Here is a 19,834-nt window from a genome sequence, read left to right on the forward strand (position 1 = left end):
GGTTCGGCGGACAGAGATCCATGGGGACCGTTAGGCGCGGGTGGTGGCCAGTTCGTCTCCGTTTGTAAGAGTAGGTAGTCACGGGGTTCCCCAATATTATCAAAAAAGAAAATCAATTACTATTCCGTTCAAGAATGAATATATATATGTATATATATATATATATATATAAAAAATCATAATCTTGTATATAGTCTAATCCGTATTCTTGTTACACTCTCTCATAATATTTTCTCGTTTGTCAATAAATTAAATAAAAAAACTGCGTTATTAAAAAGCGAAAGTCAGCAATTATAAAAGAATCTGAGATTCGGCCCTAGTTTGATTCCCAACATATATTATAAAATACGAAAAACGATCCACCTTTATAGTAACCAGACTAGATACACTCCTCCGAATTACATCCATCTCCCCGTCGTCCAAATTCAATGTTCTTTGTTTTATAGTATATTACATGAGAGACTTGGATGAATGAGAACCGTTTGAAAAAATAAAAAATTGTATATATTATATGGCGAGAAACCCATCAAGAGTGCATGGCATGACATCATCATTAAATGTCAAGAGATTCTAGGGCTGACTTTGTTTTCATGATGAATTTTTAAAAGCAGACTAAGTACTGATGTTTTAAGGACGATTAGGTGAAAATCAAGAAACGAAATCTTGAATTAGACGAAATACCCACCAATACAAAAGACGTGGGAGATGCGGATTTCGCAAAACGTTTTGATATTGAAATATATATCCCCTGAAATCAAGAGGTCCGAACACAATATCGTGTAGAAAATGGGTGTGGCATTGCCGATTGATATCGTCGGGCAAGGGGTGGTGCAGTGGTTAACGAAGTTTATTACAACCTCGTTAAGAGACAACCCTTCAAAGACAATGAATTTCTTTGTGTCATATATAACATGTAAATGGAATACACCATTGATGATTAATTTAAGGGCCAAAAGACATGATTAGGATCTTGATTATCAAGAAGAGCCAAATCGTATTCTAAGGCCGATGAAGATTTCAAGACTTCAAAGGGTTTAGTCTATGGCAAGGTTTTAATTAGGACCCAATTAAAAAAAAAGAGAAATTCCCAAAAAAATCATCCAATTTAGAGATAACTAGCAGATTCATCACGAATTTTTAAAACGCTTATATTCATACTGAATTTGATTTTTTTTTTCTAAAAATCATTCAGAATTTGAGTTTTAACAAATTTCTCATTGGTGCCGAATTAAATTTGACATGTAGGCAGAAAATGCTTACGTGGCATCTACGTGGCATGTTCTAACTCGCCACGTAGGATACACGTCATATTAATAATAAAAAATGTAAAAAATATAAAAATTGTAAAAATTGTAAAAAAATTATAAAAAATTGAAAAAATTGTAAAAAACTTGTAAACAAATGGTAAAAATTGTAAAGAAATTGTAAAAATTTTAAAAACCGATTTAAAAATCTCCACTCCATTCCGATTTTTACAACATTTTTTATGAAATCGTTTTTTCAATTACCATTCCTTTCATATATATCACCTCCACCAATTATATTTATATATAATTTTTTACAATGTTTTTAAAATTTTTACAATTTCTTTAAAGTTTTACATCTTTTACAATTTGCTTACAATTTTTTACAATGTTTGGAAATTTTTGCAATTTGTTTTACAATTTTTACAATTTCTTTATAATTTTTACATTTTTTATAATTTCCTTACAATTTTTTACAATGTTTTTACAATTTTGGAAATTTTTAAAAATTTCAATTTTTACAAATTTCAACTTTTACATTTTTTTTAAAATTTTTTTAATTTGTTTTAATTTTTTTTTAAAATTTTTAAATTTTTTTAAATTTTTTTATAATTTTTTATTATTAATCTAATGTGTATCCTACGTGGCGAGTTAGCACATACCACGTAGGGCGCCACGTAAATATTTTTTGTCTATGTGTCAAACTTAATTCGGTGCCAATGAAGAATCTGTTAAAATTCAAATTATGAATGATTTTTTTTTAAAAAAAAATTAAAATTCAGTATGAATATGAATGTTTTAAAAGTTCGTGATAAATCTGTTAGTTATCTCTAAATTGGATGATTTTTTTGGGAATTTTCCTAAAAAAAATACTTACGGTAGATGTTCAGATAATTTGATGTGATTAATCCAATAATGATCTCACAAGAAGAAGGAAAAACATTTTTTCGGTATTTTACTTGTGAATTAAATGAATTAAAAAAGGTCATTTTCCCTAATTTTAATCTCTCAACTCTTAAATCCTTGTTTTAATATCCAAACTTTCAAAAATTTCGCAGTTTAATCATTAGTAACAAGGCTTGTAACTCAAGTTGAGTGGCTTGACGGGTAAGAAAATGAGGAAAGCTCATTCCCAAACCAGTTTTGAATCTTCACTTGTGGAGGGACATTCATATGGATTTCTCCGATCCTTTGCAAAATGTAGTTGGACCAAAGATACGATAAACTTCCAAATTATAAAAAAAAAATAACGAAGCTCGTAAAAATGGCCAAGAGAAGGACGTTATTTTGAATTGTTTTTTTTTTTAAATTTAGTTGGTAAAATTGTCACAATACGTCGATTTGTCATTTTGCAAAATTTGGCTATTATAATATATAGAATCTTACAAATTTGGATATTAGAATAAAATTAGAAGTTAGAATTCTAACACGAAGAAAGACACTGGTTTTTACAACCAACGGTTAACATGTGCTTTTAAGGAAAGCAGTTGAGTTATTCGTGCAAGGATAATATTGTAATTCATCTTGTAGTTTCCGTGAACAACTTATCTATATATATATATATATATATATATATGTGTGTGTGTATATGTTACCACATAATCAACATGAGGCATTACTACATGAAATTCATATTTCCTTTTTTTCATTCTGCTATATATATGTCACAGGATCCTCCATACAAGAAGGCATACAACTCAATCTTCAAAATGTATAGCTCAAGATCAAACGTTCCAAAGAAGCTCCCCCCTGTTCAAGGCGATGATGCAACGCTCCCTTTGATCGATCTCAGCCGTCTATTTTCGGGCGAGATCGAGCACGAAAGATGCGTGGAAGAGATGGTTGAAGCGGCGAGCGAGTGGGGATTCTTCCAGGTTGTGAACCACGGAGTTCCTCAAGAGGTCTTGGACATGGTGTATCATGAAGGAAGGAAAGTGTTCGATCAGCCATGTTCCGAGAAAACCCGAGAAAATTTCTTGAACCTTTCGAAGAACAGTTACCGGCGGGGAAACCCTAACGCCACTTCTCCATCGCAGTTTTTTTGGTCCGAAGCTCTTCAGATCGATCTTACAGAGATTCCAAATTTGCCCGAAGACAACAAGAATCTCAGGTTCTTTAGCTCTTTCCAGACCCTTATTATTATTTAGACGTGTTCTTTCTTTGTTTCATTTTCAAGCTTATTTGATTGAATATCTACCAAGGTTATCTCAATTGGTGCATTCTCTTTCAGGGCAAAGTTCTTGGCCTGTCATGATTAGTGGTCCGGCACTGCAAGACTCGTTTAGAAACATTGGAAGAAAAAAAATACTTATATAGTTTCAGCCTAATACTCTAATTAATTATATTTTGAAAGTTTGGTGTTTTTTAATTTCTTTAGATGGAATCCGAAATGATTACCCTTTTGCATTTGGTGGAAACTTAATAATCTATGATGTCCCAATCATTCCATGTCGCACCAACTCTCATGTTTTTTTTTTGTGGGGGAGATGGATATGGCATGGCGTTTACACCACATACAACTGGCTTCACATATTCTCTCGTTGCAATAACATATAACATAATCGCATGTCCAAATGATGCAATGTAACTATAGTATTAATTTCATTTTGGGAACATACATATACGCATGTGTACCGTTATCTTATGCATGCATGAGATGTGATAACCTGTTGTTTGTGTTTTTCAGAACTGCACTTGAAGCTTGCGTGCAAGAAATGACGAGGTTGGCTCAAATGATGTGCGAGCTGCTCGGGAAGCGAGTGAAAGTGAAGCCGAATTATTTCGAAGAGAATTGCATTCCGGCAAATAGTAACATAAGGATCAATAAATATCCTCCATGTTTGTCGGATTCGGAAATAGTCGGTCTGATTCCTCATACGGATACCGATTTCATCACCGTTCTCTCTCAAGATACGGTCGGAGGCTTGGAACTGAAGAACGATGGACGGTGGCTAGCCGTCAAGCCACGGCCCGACGCCTTGATTGTGAACATCGGCGACTTGTTTCAGGTACGTCATCTTATGCTCTCTTTTTTTTATGGGACAAGATCTATATATATATATATATATATATATGGTCTTTATATAGCCGGTCAAACCTCACACAAGATCAACCCATTTCCATCCTCTTCTTTTGCCTATTCTTAACCAAAAATCAGAATGGGTTTCCTTATAGAGACGATATAGATATGTCTTTTCTCATAAGCTTTTGATCATATGGACATTCATAAGCACTCACACATGGAACTATACGCCACACAAGGTAAAAGATTGAAACGGAAAGAGAAAATAAAAAGACGAAACATATAAATATATATGCATGTATTAACGCCATATGCATAGGTGCATACGGGGATGGAATAAAATAAAACGCCTAGATCCAGTTATGTCACTCGCATCAAACTCTAGATCGCAAAAAATAATATTAAATTGATACAAATATATGTAGAAAAACATAAGGATTTCTCTAGATTCTACAACGAAGCGACCGTACAAAGCAACTTTTAAAGTACGATTTTTTCAACATTTTCCAAAGGAACTCATGGGTTTCCAACTTTGAAAAGATTTTTTGTAGAATTTTATGGATACAATTTGTTTTTTTTTATACGATAAGCACCATATCCAGAAGGTTCTAAAGATTGTATGAATCTAACACGAAAATAACACCTAAACAGTGAATGAAATGAAATCTGTTAATGTCTCATAAAATACCACAAAATCCTAAAAATCTAACAACGACCCCCCCGAGTTATTTTAGCAATGGTTCAATAACCACTAGGGTTCAGGAATAATCTCAGAAACACAATCTAATCTAAGAGGAAAAGACAAGTAAACCTGTTCTAAAAAATATTTGGTATAAACAAAAATAAAAGGAATAACAGGAGAGGAGAGAGAAATAGAAAGAAAGGGATGGAGAGACGGACTCTATCATCAGCCAGTGGAGATCTGATGATGAAGAGAGAGAGACTCTTCGCTCCGTCACTGGAGATCTGTTGAATATATATATATATATATATATATATATATAGAGAGAGAGAGAGAGAGAGAGAAAGAAACTCTAAGCTCAGTATCAAAGGAGATCTGATAATGAAGGAGAAAACTTCTTCCGACAATGTGGCGAGCTCCAATGTCTCCGGAGAACTCGAGCGATAAACCCATCTCCGGTTTCATAAAATCTTGAATCTCAAAGTGAAACCACAAAATCTTGTGTCCTTCATACGCAAAAAAAAAAAACCAGAAAAAAGTTTACCAAAAAAAAAAAAAACCCAGAGAAATGAGAAAATGGAGAATGGGAAACTGCTATGACCTAATAAGCTGTCTTGAGTTTCGAAACCCTAGCTAAAGGTAGATAATGATGACAGGCGTTTTCACGATCCTACCATATCTCTTTATTTTATTTTGATAAAAAAAAATATATATACACAAAAATGGAGATATTATTTGTAGTAGATCCAAAAATAAAACCCACAAAAAAATGAGGGTATTGAAACAACGTCGTTTTGGCAGGCTACACTATTTTTTTTTTTGTAATAAGAAAAAAAATACGAAATCGTGTCGTTTTGTGAAAGATTCAGACAGTTGGGTTCTGATAATGAAGAACAGGTGCTGAGCAATGGGTTGTACAAGAGCATCGAGCACAGGGTGGTTTCTTCTCGACGGTGCAGAGAGAGATTGTCGATAGCTTTCTTCTTCAGCCCCGACCAAGACGTGGAGATCGAATGTGTCGGAAACCCGAAACTGTACCGAAGATTCACTCTCAAAGAGTACAAAGAGCAGATCCGACGAGATGTTAAAGCAACAGGAGACAAAGTAGGGCTTGCCAGGTTTCTGGTGGATGAACCCTAAAAAACCTATGATGAGTCCAAACGTTTAGTAAAGGTTGGGCGATGGGTTTTGTAAAGTGAAAAAAATGTATCGGTTTGGTTATATATAACCATAAGATTTTGAGCCTCTTATAAACAACCATACATACATATATATATGAAATGATTTGTAGGCGCATTTTATGGCATTAAATTATGGGCATTAACTGGTTTCACTTTCTGGTCTGTTGTTTTTTTAGAAATTTGTTTTTGTCAAAAATGGAAAATGCTAGGCATTATAATTTACAAAACGACTGATTATATAGGTGATTTTTTCAAATATGCCAAATGTTACAATTATTATTATTATTATTATTATTATTATTAAAGATTGTTTCTATTTGATTGATTAAAGCCTGTACAAACCAAAACAGAAAAAAGAAATAGTAATAGATAAACCTAAGCTCTAATATATCATTTTCAACGCTCTCCACAAATTTAAAACGCAAAAACACTAAAAAAAATTGAGGTCTTCAAATTTTGACGGCGTATCCTATCAACAAATTTATCATCTTCGAATTTCTTCAGAATATCAAAATCTCTTAAAACATCAAACTCACATACTTAGAAGATGGATGTGTCAGAAAAGCACTGGCAAATTAAAATACGCCACAAATATATTTACGGATTAATAAAAATAAATATTTTCATCGATTTTAGGAACAATTTAATGATTAGAGAAAAAAAACGCGATAATTAAACGAAAAAATAATCAAACCGTATAAGTTTGTTTTTGTTCTCTTTTTTCAAAGCAATATAACTCTAAAATTAGGGCTGGCGTTTCGGTTCGGTCTTTTGGAACCGGACCGAACCGAACCGTTAAAACGGTATTTTTTCCAACCCGAAACCGCTGTTATTTTCCTAACGGTACTATTTTTAGAGAACCGAATTTTTCCGGAACCGAACCGAACCGAACCGAATTTTAAAAATCCCGAAAAACCGAATATTTTTAAAGAAAATATATCATTTTTTTAATAAAACCCGGAACCGAACCGAACCGAACCGAATACAATAAAAAACTCGATTGGTACCTATTTTTGTAAAACCAAAAGAACCGAACCGATCCATTCTGTCCCGAACCCGAACCGTTTCCCGAAACGCCCACCCCTATCTAAAATTATGCACATTATCATCCCCTTCATCTCCGTCGACTCGTTCTTAGAATATCAACCTAGAGAAAAGTTTAATGTTGTGGCATCATGACATTATGCATGATAACTGCATTTATTATTTTGGACAAGTGAATTAGTTCAAATAAAAAAAAATAATTTAATTTTATTAAAATTACTAATTATATAAGTAAAAAAAATTTATGCAATAAATAAATACAGATAAAATAGAAAATATAAGTATATATAAATTAAAACTCTTGGTAATGGTCAATAAGATGATATAAATGAGATGAATTTTATATATACACACACTGAAGCGACAGACAGTGACAGGCCTTGTCCACAGCAGGTAAATGAGATGGGCTTAAAATTAAGATTAGGCCCATTTAGGCCCAAACGAAGCCAGATAAAAAAAAAACAGAAAATAAAAAAAGGAAAAAAAATACTAATTCAGGATTATTAAAAAAAAAAAAGAGATCTCGTGCTTTATTATATACACGCACACTACATTTTTAAACATATAAAAATTCATGAAGATTTATTATTTTATCAAATTTAATAATTCAGGATTATTTCCACATTAGAACTTTGAACCATATTCAAGATTTAAAGGCCTTCAAAAGAGGCTATGTCCGAAAGCATTCCATGCACTTGGGCCAGGCTTCAATGGTGCGTCTCTCACGCACAATTATAAGTATCGAATATATCGGTATAATAAATGTTACACATCTGAAATATTGGATCCGAACCGGACCCTTAGGAAACCAAACCGAATTCTGAAATGTTCGAACATTTTTTTTTTCGGTTATGCAAAATTAAGTTGAATGATAGAAAACTATTTGTGTATGAAATCTAATATAAAAAATCGTTTAACTATAATTTTTTTTTTGTGTGTAAAAATCATATACATTTAATTGTTTGGTCGTTTTTGTTATATTCGAATTCGGTTTCTGTTGAAAAAAATATTATTTGTTCTACAACAATTTTGTATCTTCGTTAGCTTTTACGGTTATTTTTATATTTGATTTTTTTTTTGTAATTTTAATAGATTATTTTGATTTTTAAAATAGATTAAATTCATTTAAATATTAGTCTAAGCCAAAAATCCATGTACATTGTAAATTTGAAAACTAAAATTTTATTTATAGATTTAAAACTAAAGCATCAACCTTTTTTTCTCTCCGAATAAATAAATTTGTTTTTTATTGTAATAATTCCAGAAATGGAGTGAATAAGTGAAAATGGAACAATTGGACAAAGTTTTGAATATGTAAATTCCAATTTCCAACTACTAGCAAATTACAAAACATAACTTTTTTCCAACGTTCGGTTTTTACATTTTTTTTTCCCATGTGGCTGCCCTCCGACTCTAGGCAAAGCCCAAAGGTCATGAAAAGTTGCAAGTGATATTAAAAACGACAAAAAATATATTAATAAAAACAATCACGAAAAAATTAAGACAATAATACAAAGGCTTATATGATTGGTCCATTTAAGTCAAGTCGAAGACAAATATTATAAAAACACAAAAGACAATGAAAAGAAATACATTCTCACAAATTCCATCCACAAAATAGGATCCTCGGATCTAGAAACTCAACCTCAAGGTCACGCCCATGGCGGAACCTAGATCATGTTGCAGTGCCTGCACCACCATCGTACTCTCACTTGGCTTGACATCTCTGTTCTTATGGCTAAGCCTTCGCCCCGACAAACCCAAATGCTCGATCCAATACTTTTACGTTCCCTCCCTCAACAAAACCCTCGATTCAAGTCAAAACACCTCTCTGAATTTCATGGTTCGCCTCGATAACCCTAAAAAAGACCAAGGAATCTACTACGACGATGTCCGTTTGTCGTTTTTCAACTCCTCCTCGAGAACCCATTTCTTGGGCAACTACACGATCCCGAGATTCTATCAGGGTCACAAGAAAAAGGCCAAGAAATGGGGCAAAATCCAGCCTTTGGACAAGGAGGCGGTTCTCCGGGCTGTTTTGCCGAACGGGTCGGCGGTTTTCCGGGTGGATTTGGATACGGAGGTGAGGTACAAGATCGTGTTCTGGAAGACGAAGAGGCACAAGATCCAGGTGGGTGCCGACGTGGAAGTCAACGACCAGGGTGAGAAAGCTAAGAAGAAGAAAGGGGTCAAGATGAGGAAATCGTCTTCTTCGCGAGGTTCTTGCCTCTGTGTTTCAGTGGTTGTTTTGATAGATCTTCTTCTGTTTCTTATGATTAGCCCTTAGCTGTTTCTCCACTTTAGATTCCATTTGTCAGATTCTTTGTTTTTTCCCCTTCAGAAAGTGTTGTTTGTTCCCACGTAATTTGGGTTTCGCCGTTTCGTGTTCTCATTCTTTGTTTTTTTTTGTCGGAGCAAAACATTCCATTGGAAAATCCGAAATTAGAAATTACAAATTTCGACTTCATATAAGTTTTATGTTTGAGACTATGGAAATCGACTCCTAAAAGACTTCAATTTTTGTGTGAAAAATTGATATTTTCCCGTTATATAATATTCATGAATTTGTATTCTATTTGTAAATTGTGAGAAAGTAGCTTACTTAGATGTGTCTTATTTGACCATGTCCACAATGTTGGTCGCCTTCAATGACCAAAGAAATAGTTATCTGTATATATAATGTGAATAATCAGCCAATATATCGATAATCGATATACGAATAAATATTTTTATGAACTTCTAATTGTGTATTATCGATATAAAAAATAGCTCGTGATAAATATAAAGTTCAAAATTTGAAGTTAAATCCTCTGATGATTTGGTAAGTAGGTCCATATTATATGTCAATCTTTCGACGGTCATGTAAAAGAAGAAAACATTTTGTCCTTTTGGCTACGGTGCATTTAGCTCAATTATTTTTTCTTCTTTTTGTCCGTCTACAAATAATAAATATAAAAAGTATTCATATAATATTTGATATTTGTAGGGTTCGAATACTTATTTTCACTATTAATGGATTAATATTGAGTAAATAGGACGAAACTGAAAAAACCCGAAAATTGAAAAGGATAATAAATTCAACATACAAAACCAGGCATAATGGAAATAGAATACATATATATACATATATAGTTTAATTACAATAAGAGTTGGACTAATTTATGTGATATTGGACAGTTTTGATTATTTATAAAATTAACCGTTCATAAAAAAAAATCATATAAAGAGTGAAAACAATATCATAATTATTGAACTGCCCTAATTTTCAAAAAATCATATACATTGTTTGATTCAATTAACAAGTATAAGTTTTGATACACATTTGGTATAGGTTTTTTTGAGTGTAGAAATAAGTTTTCTACACTCAAAAACTAATCAGACACTTGAAGAGTAAAACAGAAAAACTAATCAGTTTTATTCACTTGAAAAAACGTTACAAAAGTACAATTCACAATTACTCTTTTTCTAAAAAAATTATAAAGTTACAAAAACTTTATTAGGTTTGAATTAGAAATTGATATTGATCAAATATTTTTAAACTTCAAAATATTATGTTTAATATTTTTAAAATTTAATTTAAGAGTCCCTACTAATTTATAATTTTTTAAGAAATAATCAGAATTTAAACCATTAATTTATAACACTCCAATATCTATTATTTTTTATAGATTATTCTTAAGGTTCTTTAATTTCTTTATCATGATTGCGTTTACATGTGAGGGAGAAAGTGTTGCTTCTGTCCTATCATGAGTCCATCCCTCCTCGCCCTTTTTGATGACCTCGCAATTTGGCTATGGCAACTTGGTGACAGCCCACACACCAAGAGGGTTTATTTATTCAATTTTTTATTTATTTATTTATTTTTATTTCAGAATTACCGATAAAATTTATAAGCAAAACTATTAGATTTTTTGTTATTCAATTCAAATTGATCTTTCAAGAATGATTGCTTTTAACCAAAAAAAAAAAAAGAAGAGTTGTAACTAACAGATTAAATATTTTTAATATTATTGGTAGTAATATAGAAATTTCTAAAACTTTTGACAGATTCGAAAAATATCGTTTGAAAGTCGATAAAATAGTTATAAAGAAAAGTGAAGGGAAATTAGAAAAAAAAAAGATAATAGAGAAAGAGAATGAGAATGAAAACAATGGGCCTCTTGTCACAAAATGTTATATTATCCCAATCATCTATTGGGCATGTTTTCTTATAAAGCCATTGCTAAGTCCACTCCGGCTGCTAGCAATACCACCGAATTCCATATATCACATACATATATATGTATATATATATATCAAACATAGTAATAAAACATTGAGTAAATGGATTACCATATATTTTATTATTTATTATTACCCTTGAAATCATTGGAGAAGATAAAAATCTTGATCATCTATCTTTTTGCATGATGATTTATAACATGATTTCCTCCTATATATTCATGAGAAGCCTCGCTTAACTCGATTGGGCGGCTGGATTCCACCCTATCCAATCTGGTTAATTTGAAGAAAAAAAATGCAAAAAATCCTAAAATTGAAAAAAAAATCTATATCAATTATCTAAACTATCAAATCAAATATAAAAATTTTATAAAAATGTCTAAAAATTTTATATTTTTTTTATTAAGTTATCATATTATAAAAACAATAATTTTTTTAATGTTTTATTTGGATTTTTGGATGTGGTTAAGGTTCTTTTTTTTTAAATTAACTGTATTTTCTTTTTAAAAAATGAAGATTTATTTGGATTTATGGTTAGTTGGAGTTTTAAATGGATTTTATGAAAAGTTTTGGTTTTGGGGCTTTTTCTAACATATATATAAACTTTATTTCTATAAATCCGAGACGGGATAGAATCCTACAAGACAGCACCCATAATTGATAAACACCCAAATCGCAAAAAGAAACATATCAACAAAATCTATATATCCCTAAAAATAACAAAGCCCAAATTCGTTACATATTATATATATATATATATGAAGACTAAGAAACAAAAGAAGTCTCTAACTCGCGGGGAGGCTTTGAAATTGAGTGAACCGGAAATCAGAAGAAAACCAGGAGCAAGAATCAAGAATCAAGTGAACCGTAGTAAACCGGAACATTTGGGTGCAAATTGGTTCGATTGAAAGACGTGTTATCAATGGCAATCGAATGATCCTGACATAACCACACTATCGATCCAGACTAGAAATCAAAACGGAAGCAGAAACATTTCATATGGCTATAAACAGATAATAGCACGAAAATCATACAAAGAAAAGCGTGCAGAGCTTTAAATATAAAAAGTTCATGCCTTCGTTTTATTTCCTGAGAATATGAAATGAGTCTTAAAAGCCGAAGTTGCAGAGAAGAAATTGTACCGGACACGAAATCCCAACATCCTAAACCGGAAAAAAAAGACATGAAAATGTAACTGAAAATCCCATTTTAAAAAAAAAAAAAACATGTCACTGCTGCAATAAACGATGAGTTCAAGAAGGCTTCTGGAGATGAATGATGGTTCCATCCATGGATGTGAGCAGCAGACAAAAAGAAAGACTTGAAGATGGGTGACCTCTTCATTCATCTCCAGAAACAAAACCCAGAAATCATCATTCTCTTCTTCTTCTTCTTCTTCTTCTTCTTTCACATTCTTCCGGGGTCCACGCCTCCGTTGCCTGCTTGAGACGAAAGACATTCAGCAAAACATGAACTCGTCATGCACCTTAGATCACGATAAAGAACAAGGAGGAGGCGACCATGTTATGTATCAACTTACATGGAAGAAGGCTTTCGGTATAAGGGAAAGCGATCGGGATGAAAAACTCGACACAAGGGCTTTCCATTTTCCAGGTCTTGAGACCGAAATCGTACCTATACCAATGATCTTGAGTCACGAACAATAAGGTATCGCCGCACGAAGTTGCAGCCCTAATGACATCTTCAACTTCGAAACAGTGAATAATATCATGCTCCAATTCCCAGTCAGGTTCACCGTCCTCTTCTTTCAATATCCACACAGCCAAGTCTTGCAAATGTACAACCACTAGGCATAGAGATCCTTTCAAGTTTATCAGAAAGGTGTGCGGGGAGATTCCTTCTTCTTCGTGATAGGTCACGCCATAATCGGGTAACCTGAAAAGTTTGAAGTTTCCTTCCATGTCGGTACATAGAACACAACCCGGAGTGTCGGAGTACTTAGAAGCGACTAGCCAATAGATCTTCCCTCCGACAAAAACATGAGTAGATACATGTGTGCTACTGAAAATACGCATCGGAATTCGAGGCACTTGACCTATGCCTCTCCATGAACCAGTGCTAGATGAATAGACTTCGCATTCATAAAGGTACATTTCAGAAGATCCATCCAGGTCCACTTCGTCACCTTCTTCAAGTTCATGGTACTCTCCAGGTTCTTTCATTCCAACGCAAAATATGCGGAAAACTTTGTAGTCGCTGATATCGGGGCCGTACCCTACGCCAATGCTCGGATCTTTGTCAAGAGATGGAGTGCCCTGAGGAAGAAGTAGTGAATCTCCAGTGGCGGGATTGCAGATGCGGATTTCAAGGTCCCGCAAAAGGACATCTTCTTCGTCCTCTGCTGGATCGTTGATGCAGCATATCAATCCATTGAAAGAACACACCATGTTCAGATTTCCGCCTTTGCTGCTGCCTGGAATCGTAACGAATTGGTGACTGACCGTTTCCCTGGGCTTCATCAGGTACAGCACCATATCTGTATCCAACTGAAGACAGGCTATATAGAAAGGAGTCTCCTGTGATCGGCTTAGCTGCATATTAGTGAACTCCTTATTGCTAATTGACTTATGCCAGTACTTGCTGACACTCTTATAGGACTGAAGAGACTCTGCAGAGAACCGGGAGAGGATGTCGACGAAGACGTCTTTCGTAGATTCTATCTGATTCCATTTCTCTCCCAATATTCGATGGGCACGCATTGCACGAGTTTCAACCATTTTCTATTTTCCCAGTCGCTGTTTGCCTGCATCAAACAAAGGTTTAGGAATGGATATATATACTTGCAATGACATGCAGGACTATGTGGGGGACGAGTTTATAGTAAAATCCGATGACTAGGCAGCCACTGTATGAAAATGACGGACCGAGAAATGAACGGGAATCACAACAAAGATATGACTGGATTTATCATTTGAAGTAAAGCTTGGATGACATATAAACGGAATTATGAAAATTTGCATTCAACCAGAGAATCAATTGGAAGGGCTCGTAAAGACAACGAGAGATAAGAAAAGAAATAGTCATGAAGACGGATTAGAGTAAGGAAACACGATACACCTGCATGCAGTTTAGATATTTCACGGGAACAGAACGAATCGATCAACATATTACCTTCCTATATGCAGTCATAAGCATATTAAACGATCACACACAACAATCCTAGATGAATATCAGATATGAAAGCCAAAATATGACAGAAAATAGTCTGAAATCAAATCGAATGTGGCATATTTAGATCCGACATATTAAATCAGGAAAGAAAAGGCGAACTCACCAAGAGGCCTTGTTGGATTTGAAATGATCCACAGAGAATCCAGACAGCCACCGAGAACAAAGTAGACAAGAGAAAAGAGTCCGCCTTTGTTGCGGTGATAAAAAATGAAATCAGGTCCGACGGCAAAATTTATAGACAAGAGGCTGATGTTTTCACGTGTAGGGGTAGGTTGGGTATGCTGAAACAATAAAAGCCAATAGACGCGAATCCAGTCAAAGGATTCCCTATTTAATTTTTTCTCTTTTCGTCTAGAATAATGTGGCCCTGTAAGATTGTATTCCATTGCTGATAACAACAACGGCGCTACAATGGTTTTTCAAGAACCAAATTTGGTATTTCGGCATATAGAAAGATGCTATCAATACCATGGATGTAAAATTCAGTCAAGAATAAATAATCCATATATAGCATCATAGTGAAATTGAGTCGCATACCGCAAATCAGGGATATATCATTTCATATCACTTTTGACTACATGGAAGACTAAATAGATTTTGTGCACGCACGGAAATATTTACTCCATTGCCAATGATACATATGGACAATAATTTGGAATTTTATTGATACCATAATGTGGTGAGCAGGACTTGACCGTAAAAGGGTGACCAACATATGAACATTAACCCGAAAAAGCTAAAACCGGTGCAAAAGTGGGGGGGGGGGATGGAAGAGTTTTAGATTGCACCATTTCAAACATGTTCATATTTACCAACAAGGTTTAGCAGAAAATCCATATATCCTATGCAAACATAACCAAAAGCTCTTGAAAAATAGCAAAGAAAAAATTGTTTCAAGGTTAGCAGCATATTAAAGATTACCATTCAGTCTGATGAATCACAACCTTCTTCAGCCCAAATTATTTATTTGAATTCAGCTCAGATAGCCTTTTGCAGACTCCAGAATAAATGCCGGTTGATTTCATTCAGAGTTGCAACTCATGCAAAGCATTTGATTATCATGCTAATGAAGTATTTCATTTGCCATCATAGATATATAACCAGTCCTTACAACCACATGTACTTTTAACATTGTAAAGAACAACTAGTACTATTTAGGATCATAAACGGTAAGAAACTATCTCTAACGAATTTTTTTGAAAACTCGAAAATATACACTATACATGGTGAGAAAAAAGAAGACATGACAAAAAAAAAAATAAAATCAAAAGGAATAACAAAAAGTATAGATTTGGAAAGGTTTTTCTTATGTCAAACATAAGCAAGAGTTTAAATTAAAGATTCTGGAGATTTTTCTTCTCATTCAATCTCAATTTGATGGTTTTCAGTATACAGAGAGTACATACATACATATAAAGAAGCAATAGCATAATCAAAAGCACAACAAGAGATCTCCAAACTTACTAGAGTGGGCATAGATTCTTCACCAATTCTCCAACTCCAAGTCATGATATTCCAAAGCAAAAGTCCCAATTAGCCATGAAAACAGTCCCTCTTTCCTCCAGCTTTCCCTATGAAAAAAAGGTCAAAATTCACATAAATGGAGCAGCAAGCAGAGAAAGGCAACATCATCCACGAATTGCAACCTCCACTGAAGTAAACCAAAATCGTGAAATTCAAATCAGAATCGTACTTTAATGGCTGTCATTTCAGAAAGTAGCCGAAACACATAACTCTCATTCAGAGTTAACGAACATTAACAAGAAAAGAATAGCGGGATAAAGCCCTACCTCATTAATGCGAGAATCCGACGAGAGATTCCGGTGAAAAGCAGTGAAGATTCCCAAAATTGGGAAGAATTTGTCGAGTTCCATAGAATTTTGTTTTCTTCTTAAGGAGAGAGATTGCCTTCAGACGAATTTGGAGAAAACGTGCTATGAAAGAGGATACCGTCTCTGTTGCCGATTTGGAACTCCTAAACCGGCGCACTTCAAACCTAAAATCAAATGCTTCCCTTTCAACCAAAACAACAGCGCAATAGCGGTCAACCTTTTCTCATAGTCTGATTAGTCTCAATGACAAGCCCCTTGGCAAAAGGGGATTTTACTCAAATGAGTGAGTTGCGTCGTTTCAGAGGTACACCACCGAAAATATAATCTATTAAATTTTTTTTGAAAAGACAATGTTACTTAAATGAATCCGTGTAATCTGTTCGTTCGAAAATAACTTTGTTATTGTGACTTCATAATTAATTCTAAATACAGTTGCAATTGATTCTAAACAAGGTGACAAAAAATTCATCTGTCAAAATTTAAAAATAACTACGTTTTTTTGGCACTTTCATCTTCATATACAATCATAACTACTTCTTATTTTAGTTGTATATTAGTTATATGTTAGTCGTTATAAAGTCATAAAAAAATGGAAAAAAGGATATCTCGGACTTTTTCAACCGAAAAGTGGTGTAAAAGTTGAAAAAAAAAATTGTTTTTTTGAGTGGTGTACCAATGAAATTCGTGGGACCAAGTTGGTCATTTGAGTAAAATGCCCTTGGCAAAGAGCCTATATAATATATTCCCAATAATTTTTAGGGTGTAAAAACGAGCTAGCTTGCAACTCGCAAGAAAATGAGTGAGTCGAGTCACGATTTTTTCGGCTTATTTAAAAGCGAGTTTGGCGAGCCAACTCATTGCATTTTTGGTCGTAACGAACTAGTTCGGCGAGGTGGTGAACTGTTCAACGAACTGATTTTTTTTTAAATAATTAAATCTATTACTATTATTTATTAATTTATATATCATATATTATAATAGAAAAACTCTAAAATAACTTTATATTATTTTTTTTATACCACTCATGTGATATTTTAAATATCTCAATTACTATGATTGTGATAATATAAAATATTAAATGAAAACAGAGTATATTGATATATATTTTATTATTATTATCTTGTTAACTTGTTTTTTTATTGGAACATATTGAATTGTTTTTTTTTTATCTTTTGAAACCAGACAGCCGCCGAGAGCAAAGTAGACAAGAGAAAAGAGTGAGCCTTTGTTGCAGTGATAAAAAATGAAATCAGGTCCGACGGCAAAATTTATAGACAAGAGGCTGATGTTTTCACGTGTAGAGGTAGGTTGGGTGTGCTGAAACAATAAAAGCCAATAGACGCGAATCCAGTCAAAAGATTCCCTATTTAATTTTTTCTCTTTTCGTCTAGAATAATGTGGCTATGCAAGATTGTATTCCATTGCTGATAACAACAATGGCGCTACAATGGTTTTTCAAGAACCAAATTTGGTATTTCGTCATATAGAAAGATGCTATCCATACCATGGATGTAAAATTCAGTCAAGAATAAATAATCCGTATATAACATCATAGTGAAATTGAGTCGCATACCGTAAATCAGAGATATATCATTTCATATCACTTTTGACTACATGGAAGACTAAATAGATTTTGTGCACGCACGGAAATATTTACTCCCTTGCCAATGATACATATGGACAATAATTTGGAATTTTTTTGATACCTTAATGTTGTGAGCAGGACTTGACCGTAAAAGGGTGACCAACATATGAACATTAACCCGAAAAAGCTAAAACCGGTGCAAAAGTGGGGGGGGGAGTGGAAGAGTTTTAGATTGTCCCATTTCAAATATGTTCATATTTACCAACAAGGTTTAGCAGAAAATCCATATATCCTATGCAAACATAACCAAAAGCTCTTAAAAAATAGCAAAGAAAAAATTGTTTCAAGGTTAGCAGCATATTAAAGATTACCATTCAGTTTGATGAATCACAACCTTCTTCAGCCCAAATTATTTATATGAATTCAGCTCAGATAGCCTTTTGCAGACTCCAGAATAAATGCCGATTGATTTCATTCAGAGCTGCAACTCATGCAAAGCATTTGATTATCATGCTAATGAAGTATTTCATCTGCCATCACAGATATATAATCAGTCCTTACAACCACATGTACTTTTAACATTGTAAAGAACAACTAGTACTATTTAGGATCATAAACGGTAAGAAACTATCTCTACCGAATTTTTTCGAAAACTCGAAAATGTACACTATACATGGTGAGAAAAAAGAAGTCAGGACAAAAAAATCAAAAGGAATAACAACAAGTGTAGATTTGGAAAGGTTTTTCTTATGTCAAACATAAGTAAGAGTTTCATTCAATCTCAATTTGATGGTTTTCTGTATACAGAGAGCACATACATACATAAAAGAAGCAATAGCATAATCAAAAGCACAACAAGAGATCTCCAAACTTACTAGAGTGAGCATAGATTCTTCACCAATTCTCCAACTCCAAGTCATGATATTCCAAAGCAAAAGTCCCAATTAGCCATGAAAACAATCCCTCTTTCTTCCAGCTTTTCCTATGAAAAAAAGGTCAAAATTCACATAAATGGAGCAGCAAGCAGAGAAAGGCAACATCATCCACGAATTGCAACCTCCACTAAAACCCTAAAACCATGCATGTATGATCTTGTAGAAACGTTAGAACGCTTACCTCAATCGATCTGAGACCTGTATCAATTGAAGAGTTCGTCCGATCACTGAAGGGAGGAAGAATACCTCGCCCTCTACACGTATCCACACGGAGGAAAAGATTCCAACGGTTGGAACTTGTCTGTTAGGACTGAAGAACACCTTCTTCTTTGCGCAAGAGTTTCACGGATTAATACCTCTTGTTTCTCTCTCTCAAAACCTCTGGAAAAGGTCTGAAAAACACTACAATAAAATGGTCATTTCCAATGGGTAAATCCATTGGAAATGGCCAAATTTCCGTTAGAAATTAACGTTTCCAACGGATTTATCCGTTGAAATTTCGTCGTTAGAAATCGGTATCGGTTGGAAAACCGTTTGAATTTTCAACGGAATTTCAACAAATTTTTCCGTTGGAATTTTCCAACGGATTTCCAACCGGCATCCGTTGGAATTTTCCAACGGATTTTCAACCGCAATTTCGGTTGGAAAATTCTAACGGAATTTCCAACCGTAATCCGTCGGAATTTTCCAACGGAATTTCCAACCGATATTCGTTGGAATTTTCCAACGGAATTTTCAATCGCATTCCGTTGGAATTTTCCAACGAAAAATTCGAAACATATTTCCGACCCGACCCGACCCGACCCGACCCGACCCGACCCCGACCCCGACACCGACCCCGACACCGACACCGACCCGACCCGATCCGACACCGACATCGCCACCAACCCGACCCG

The 19,834-nt window shown here is 34.1% G+C and overlaps 3 protein-coding genes across 5 annotated transcripts; 2 read left to right on the forward strand and 1 right to left on the reverse strand.

The window, feature by feature from the left end:
* Positions 1 to 2,893: 2,893 nt before the first annotated feature.
* On the forward strand, positions 2,894 to 6,235 carry LOC104817884 (gibberellin 2-beta-dioxygenase 7). 2 transcript variants are annotated; one of them, XM_010547247.1, is made up of 3 exons: positions 2,894 to 3,354; positions 3,931 to 4,252; positions 5,841 to 5,898. In XM_010547247.1, exons 1-3 carry the CDS (start codon positions 2,906 to 2,908, stop codon positions 5,850 to 5,852), a joined length of 783 nt encoding a protein of 260 aa, XP_010545549.1. In that variant the 5' UTR covers positions 2,894 to 2,905; the 3' UTR covers positions 5,853 to 5,898. The 2 variants fall into 2 exon arrangements, with proteins under 2 accessions (XP_010545549.1, XP_010545548.1); XM_010547246.2 differs by having other exon boundaries at positions 2,895 to 3,354; positions 5,846 to 6,235.
* A 2,506-nt stretch (positions 6,236 to 8,741) lies between these two features.
* Positions 8,742 to 9,565, forward strand: LOC104817885 (protein NDR1-like). Its single transcript, XM_010547248.1, has one exon. The coding sequence runs from the start codon at positions 8,834 to 8,836 to the stop codon at positions 9,458 to 9,460; it is 627 nt and encodes a 208-aa protein (XP_010545550.1). The 5' UTR covers positions 8,742 to 8,833; the 3' UTR covers positions 9,461 to 9,565.
* A 2,910-nt stretch (positions 9,566 to 12,475) lies between these two features.
* Positions 12,476 to 14,776, reverse strand: LOC104817886 (F-box protein At5g07610). 2 transcript variants are annotated; one of them, XM_010547250.2, is made up of 3 exons: positions 14,690 to 14,776; positions 12,935 to 14,158; positions 12,476 to 12,833 (listed from the first exon to the last, which is right to left on the reverse strand). In XM_010547250.2, exons 2-3 carry the CDS (start codon positions 14,130 to 14,132, stop codon positions 12,802 to 12,804), a joined length of 1,230 nt encoding a protein of 409 aa, XP_010545552.1. In that variant the 5' UTR covers positions 14,133 to 14,158; positions 14,690 to 14,776; the 3' UTR covers positions 12,476 to 12,801. The 2 variants fall into 2 exon arrangements, with proteins under 2 accessions (XP_010545552.1, XP_010545553.1); XM_010547251.2 differs by lacking the exon at positions 14,690 to 14,776 and adding an exon at positions 14,527 to 14,574.
* Between the last annotated feature and the right edge of the window lie 5,058 nt (positions 14,777 to 19,834).

This window comes from Tarenaya hassleriana, unplaced genomic scaffold (genome assembly GCF_000463585.1).
Source record: "Tarenaya hassleriana unplaced genomic scaffold, ASM46358v1 Cleome28, whole genome shotgun sequence".
NCBI lineage: Eukaryota > Viridiplantae > Streptophyta > Magnoliopsida > Brassicales > Cleomaceae > Tarenaya > Tarenaya hassleriana.

Excerpts from the sequence above, each read along its gene's own strand:
- LOC104817884 (XM_010547246.2), top strand. The coding sequence starts at position 2,906 with ATGTCACAGGATCCTCCATACAAGAAGGCATACAACTCAATCTTCAAA. Across the intron at positions 3,355-3,930 it reads GAAGACAACAAGAATCTCAG|AACTGCACTTGAAGCTTGCG; the intron begins GTTCTTTAGCTC and ends TGTGTTTTTCAG. Across the intron at positions 4,253-5,845 it reads ACATCGGCGACTTGTTTCAG|GTGCTGAGCAATGGGTTGTA; the intron begins GTACGTCATCTT and ends AATGAAGAACAG.
- LOC104817885 (XM_010547248.1), top strand. The coding sequence starts at position 8,834 with ATGGCGGAACCTAGATCATGTTGCAGTGCCTGCACCACCATCGTACTC.
- LOC104817886 (XM_010547250.2), bottom strand. The coding sequence starts at position 14,132 with ATGGTTGAAACTCGTGCAATGCGTGCCCATCGAATATTGGGAGAGAAA. Across the intron at positions 12,834-12,934 it reads TACCGAAAGCCTTCTTCCAT|GCAACGGAGGCGTGGACCCC; the intron begins GTAAGTTGATAC and ends CGTCTCAAGCAG.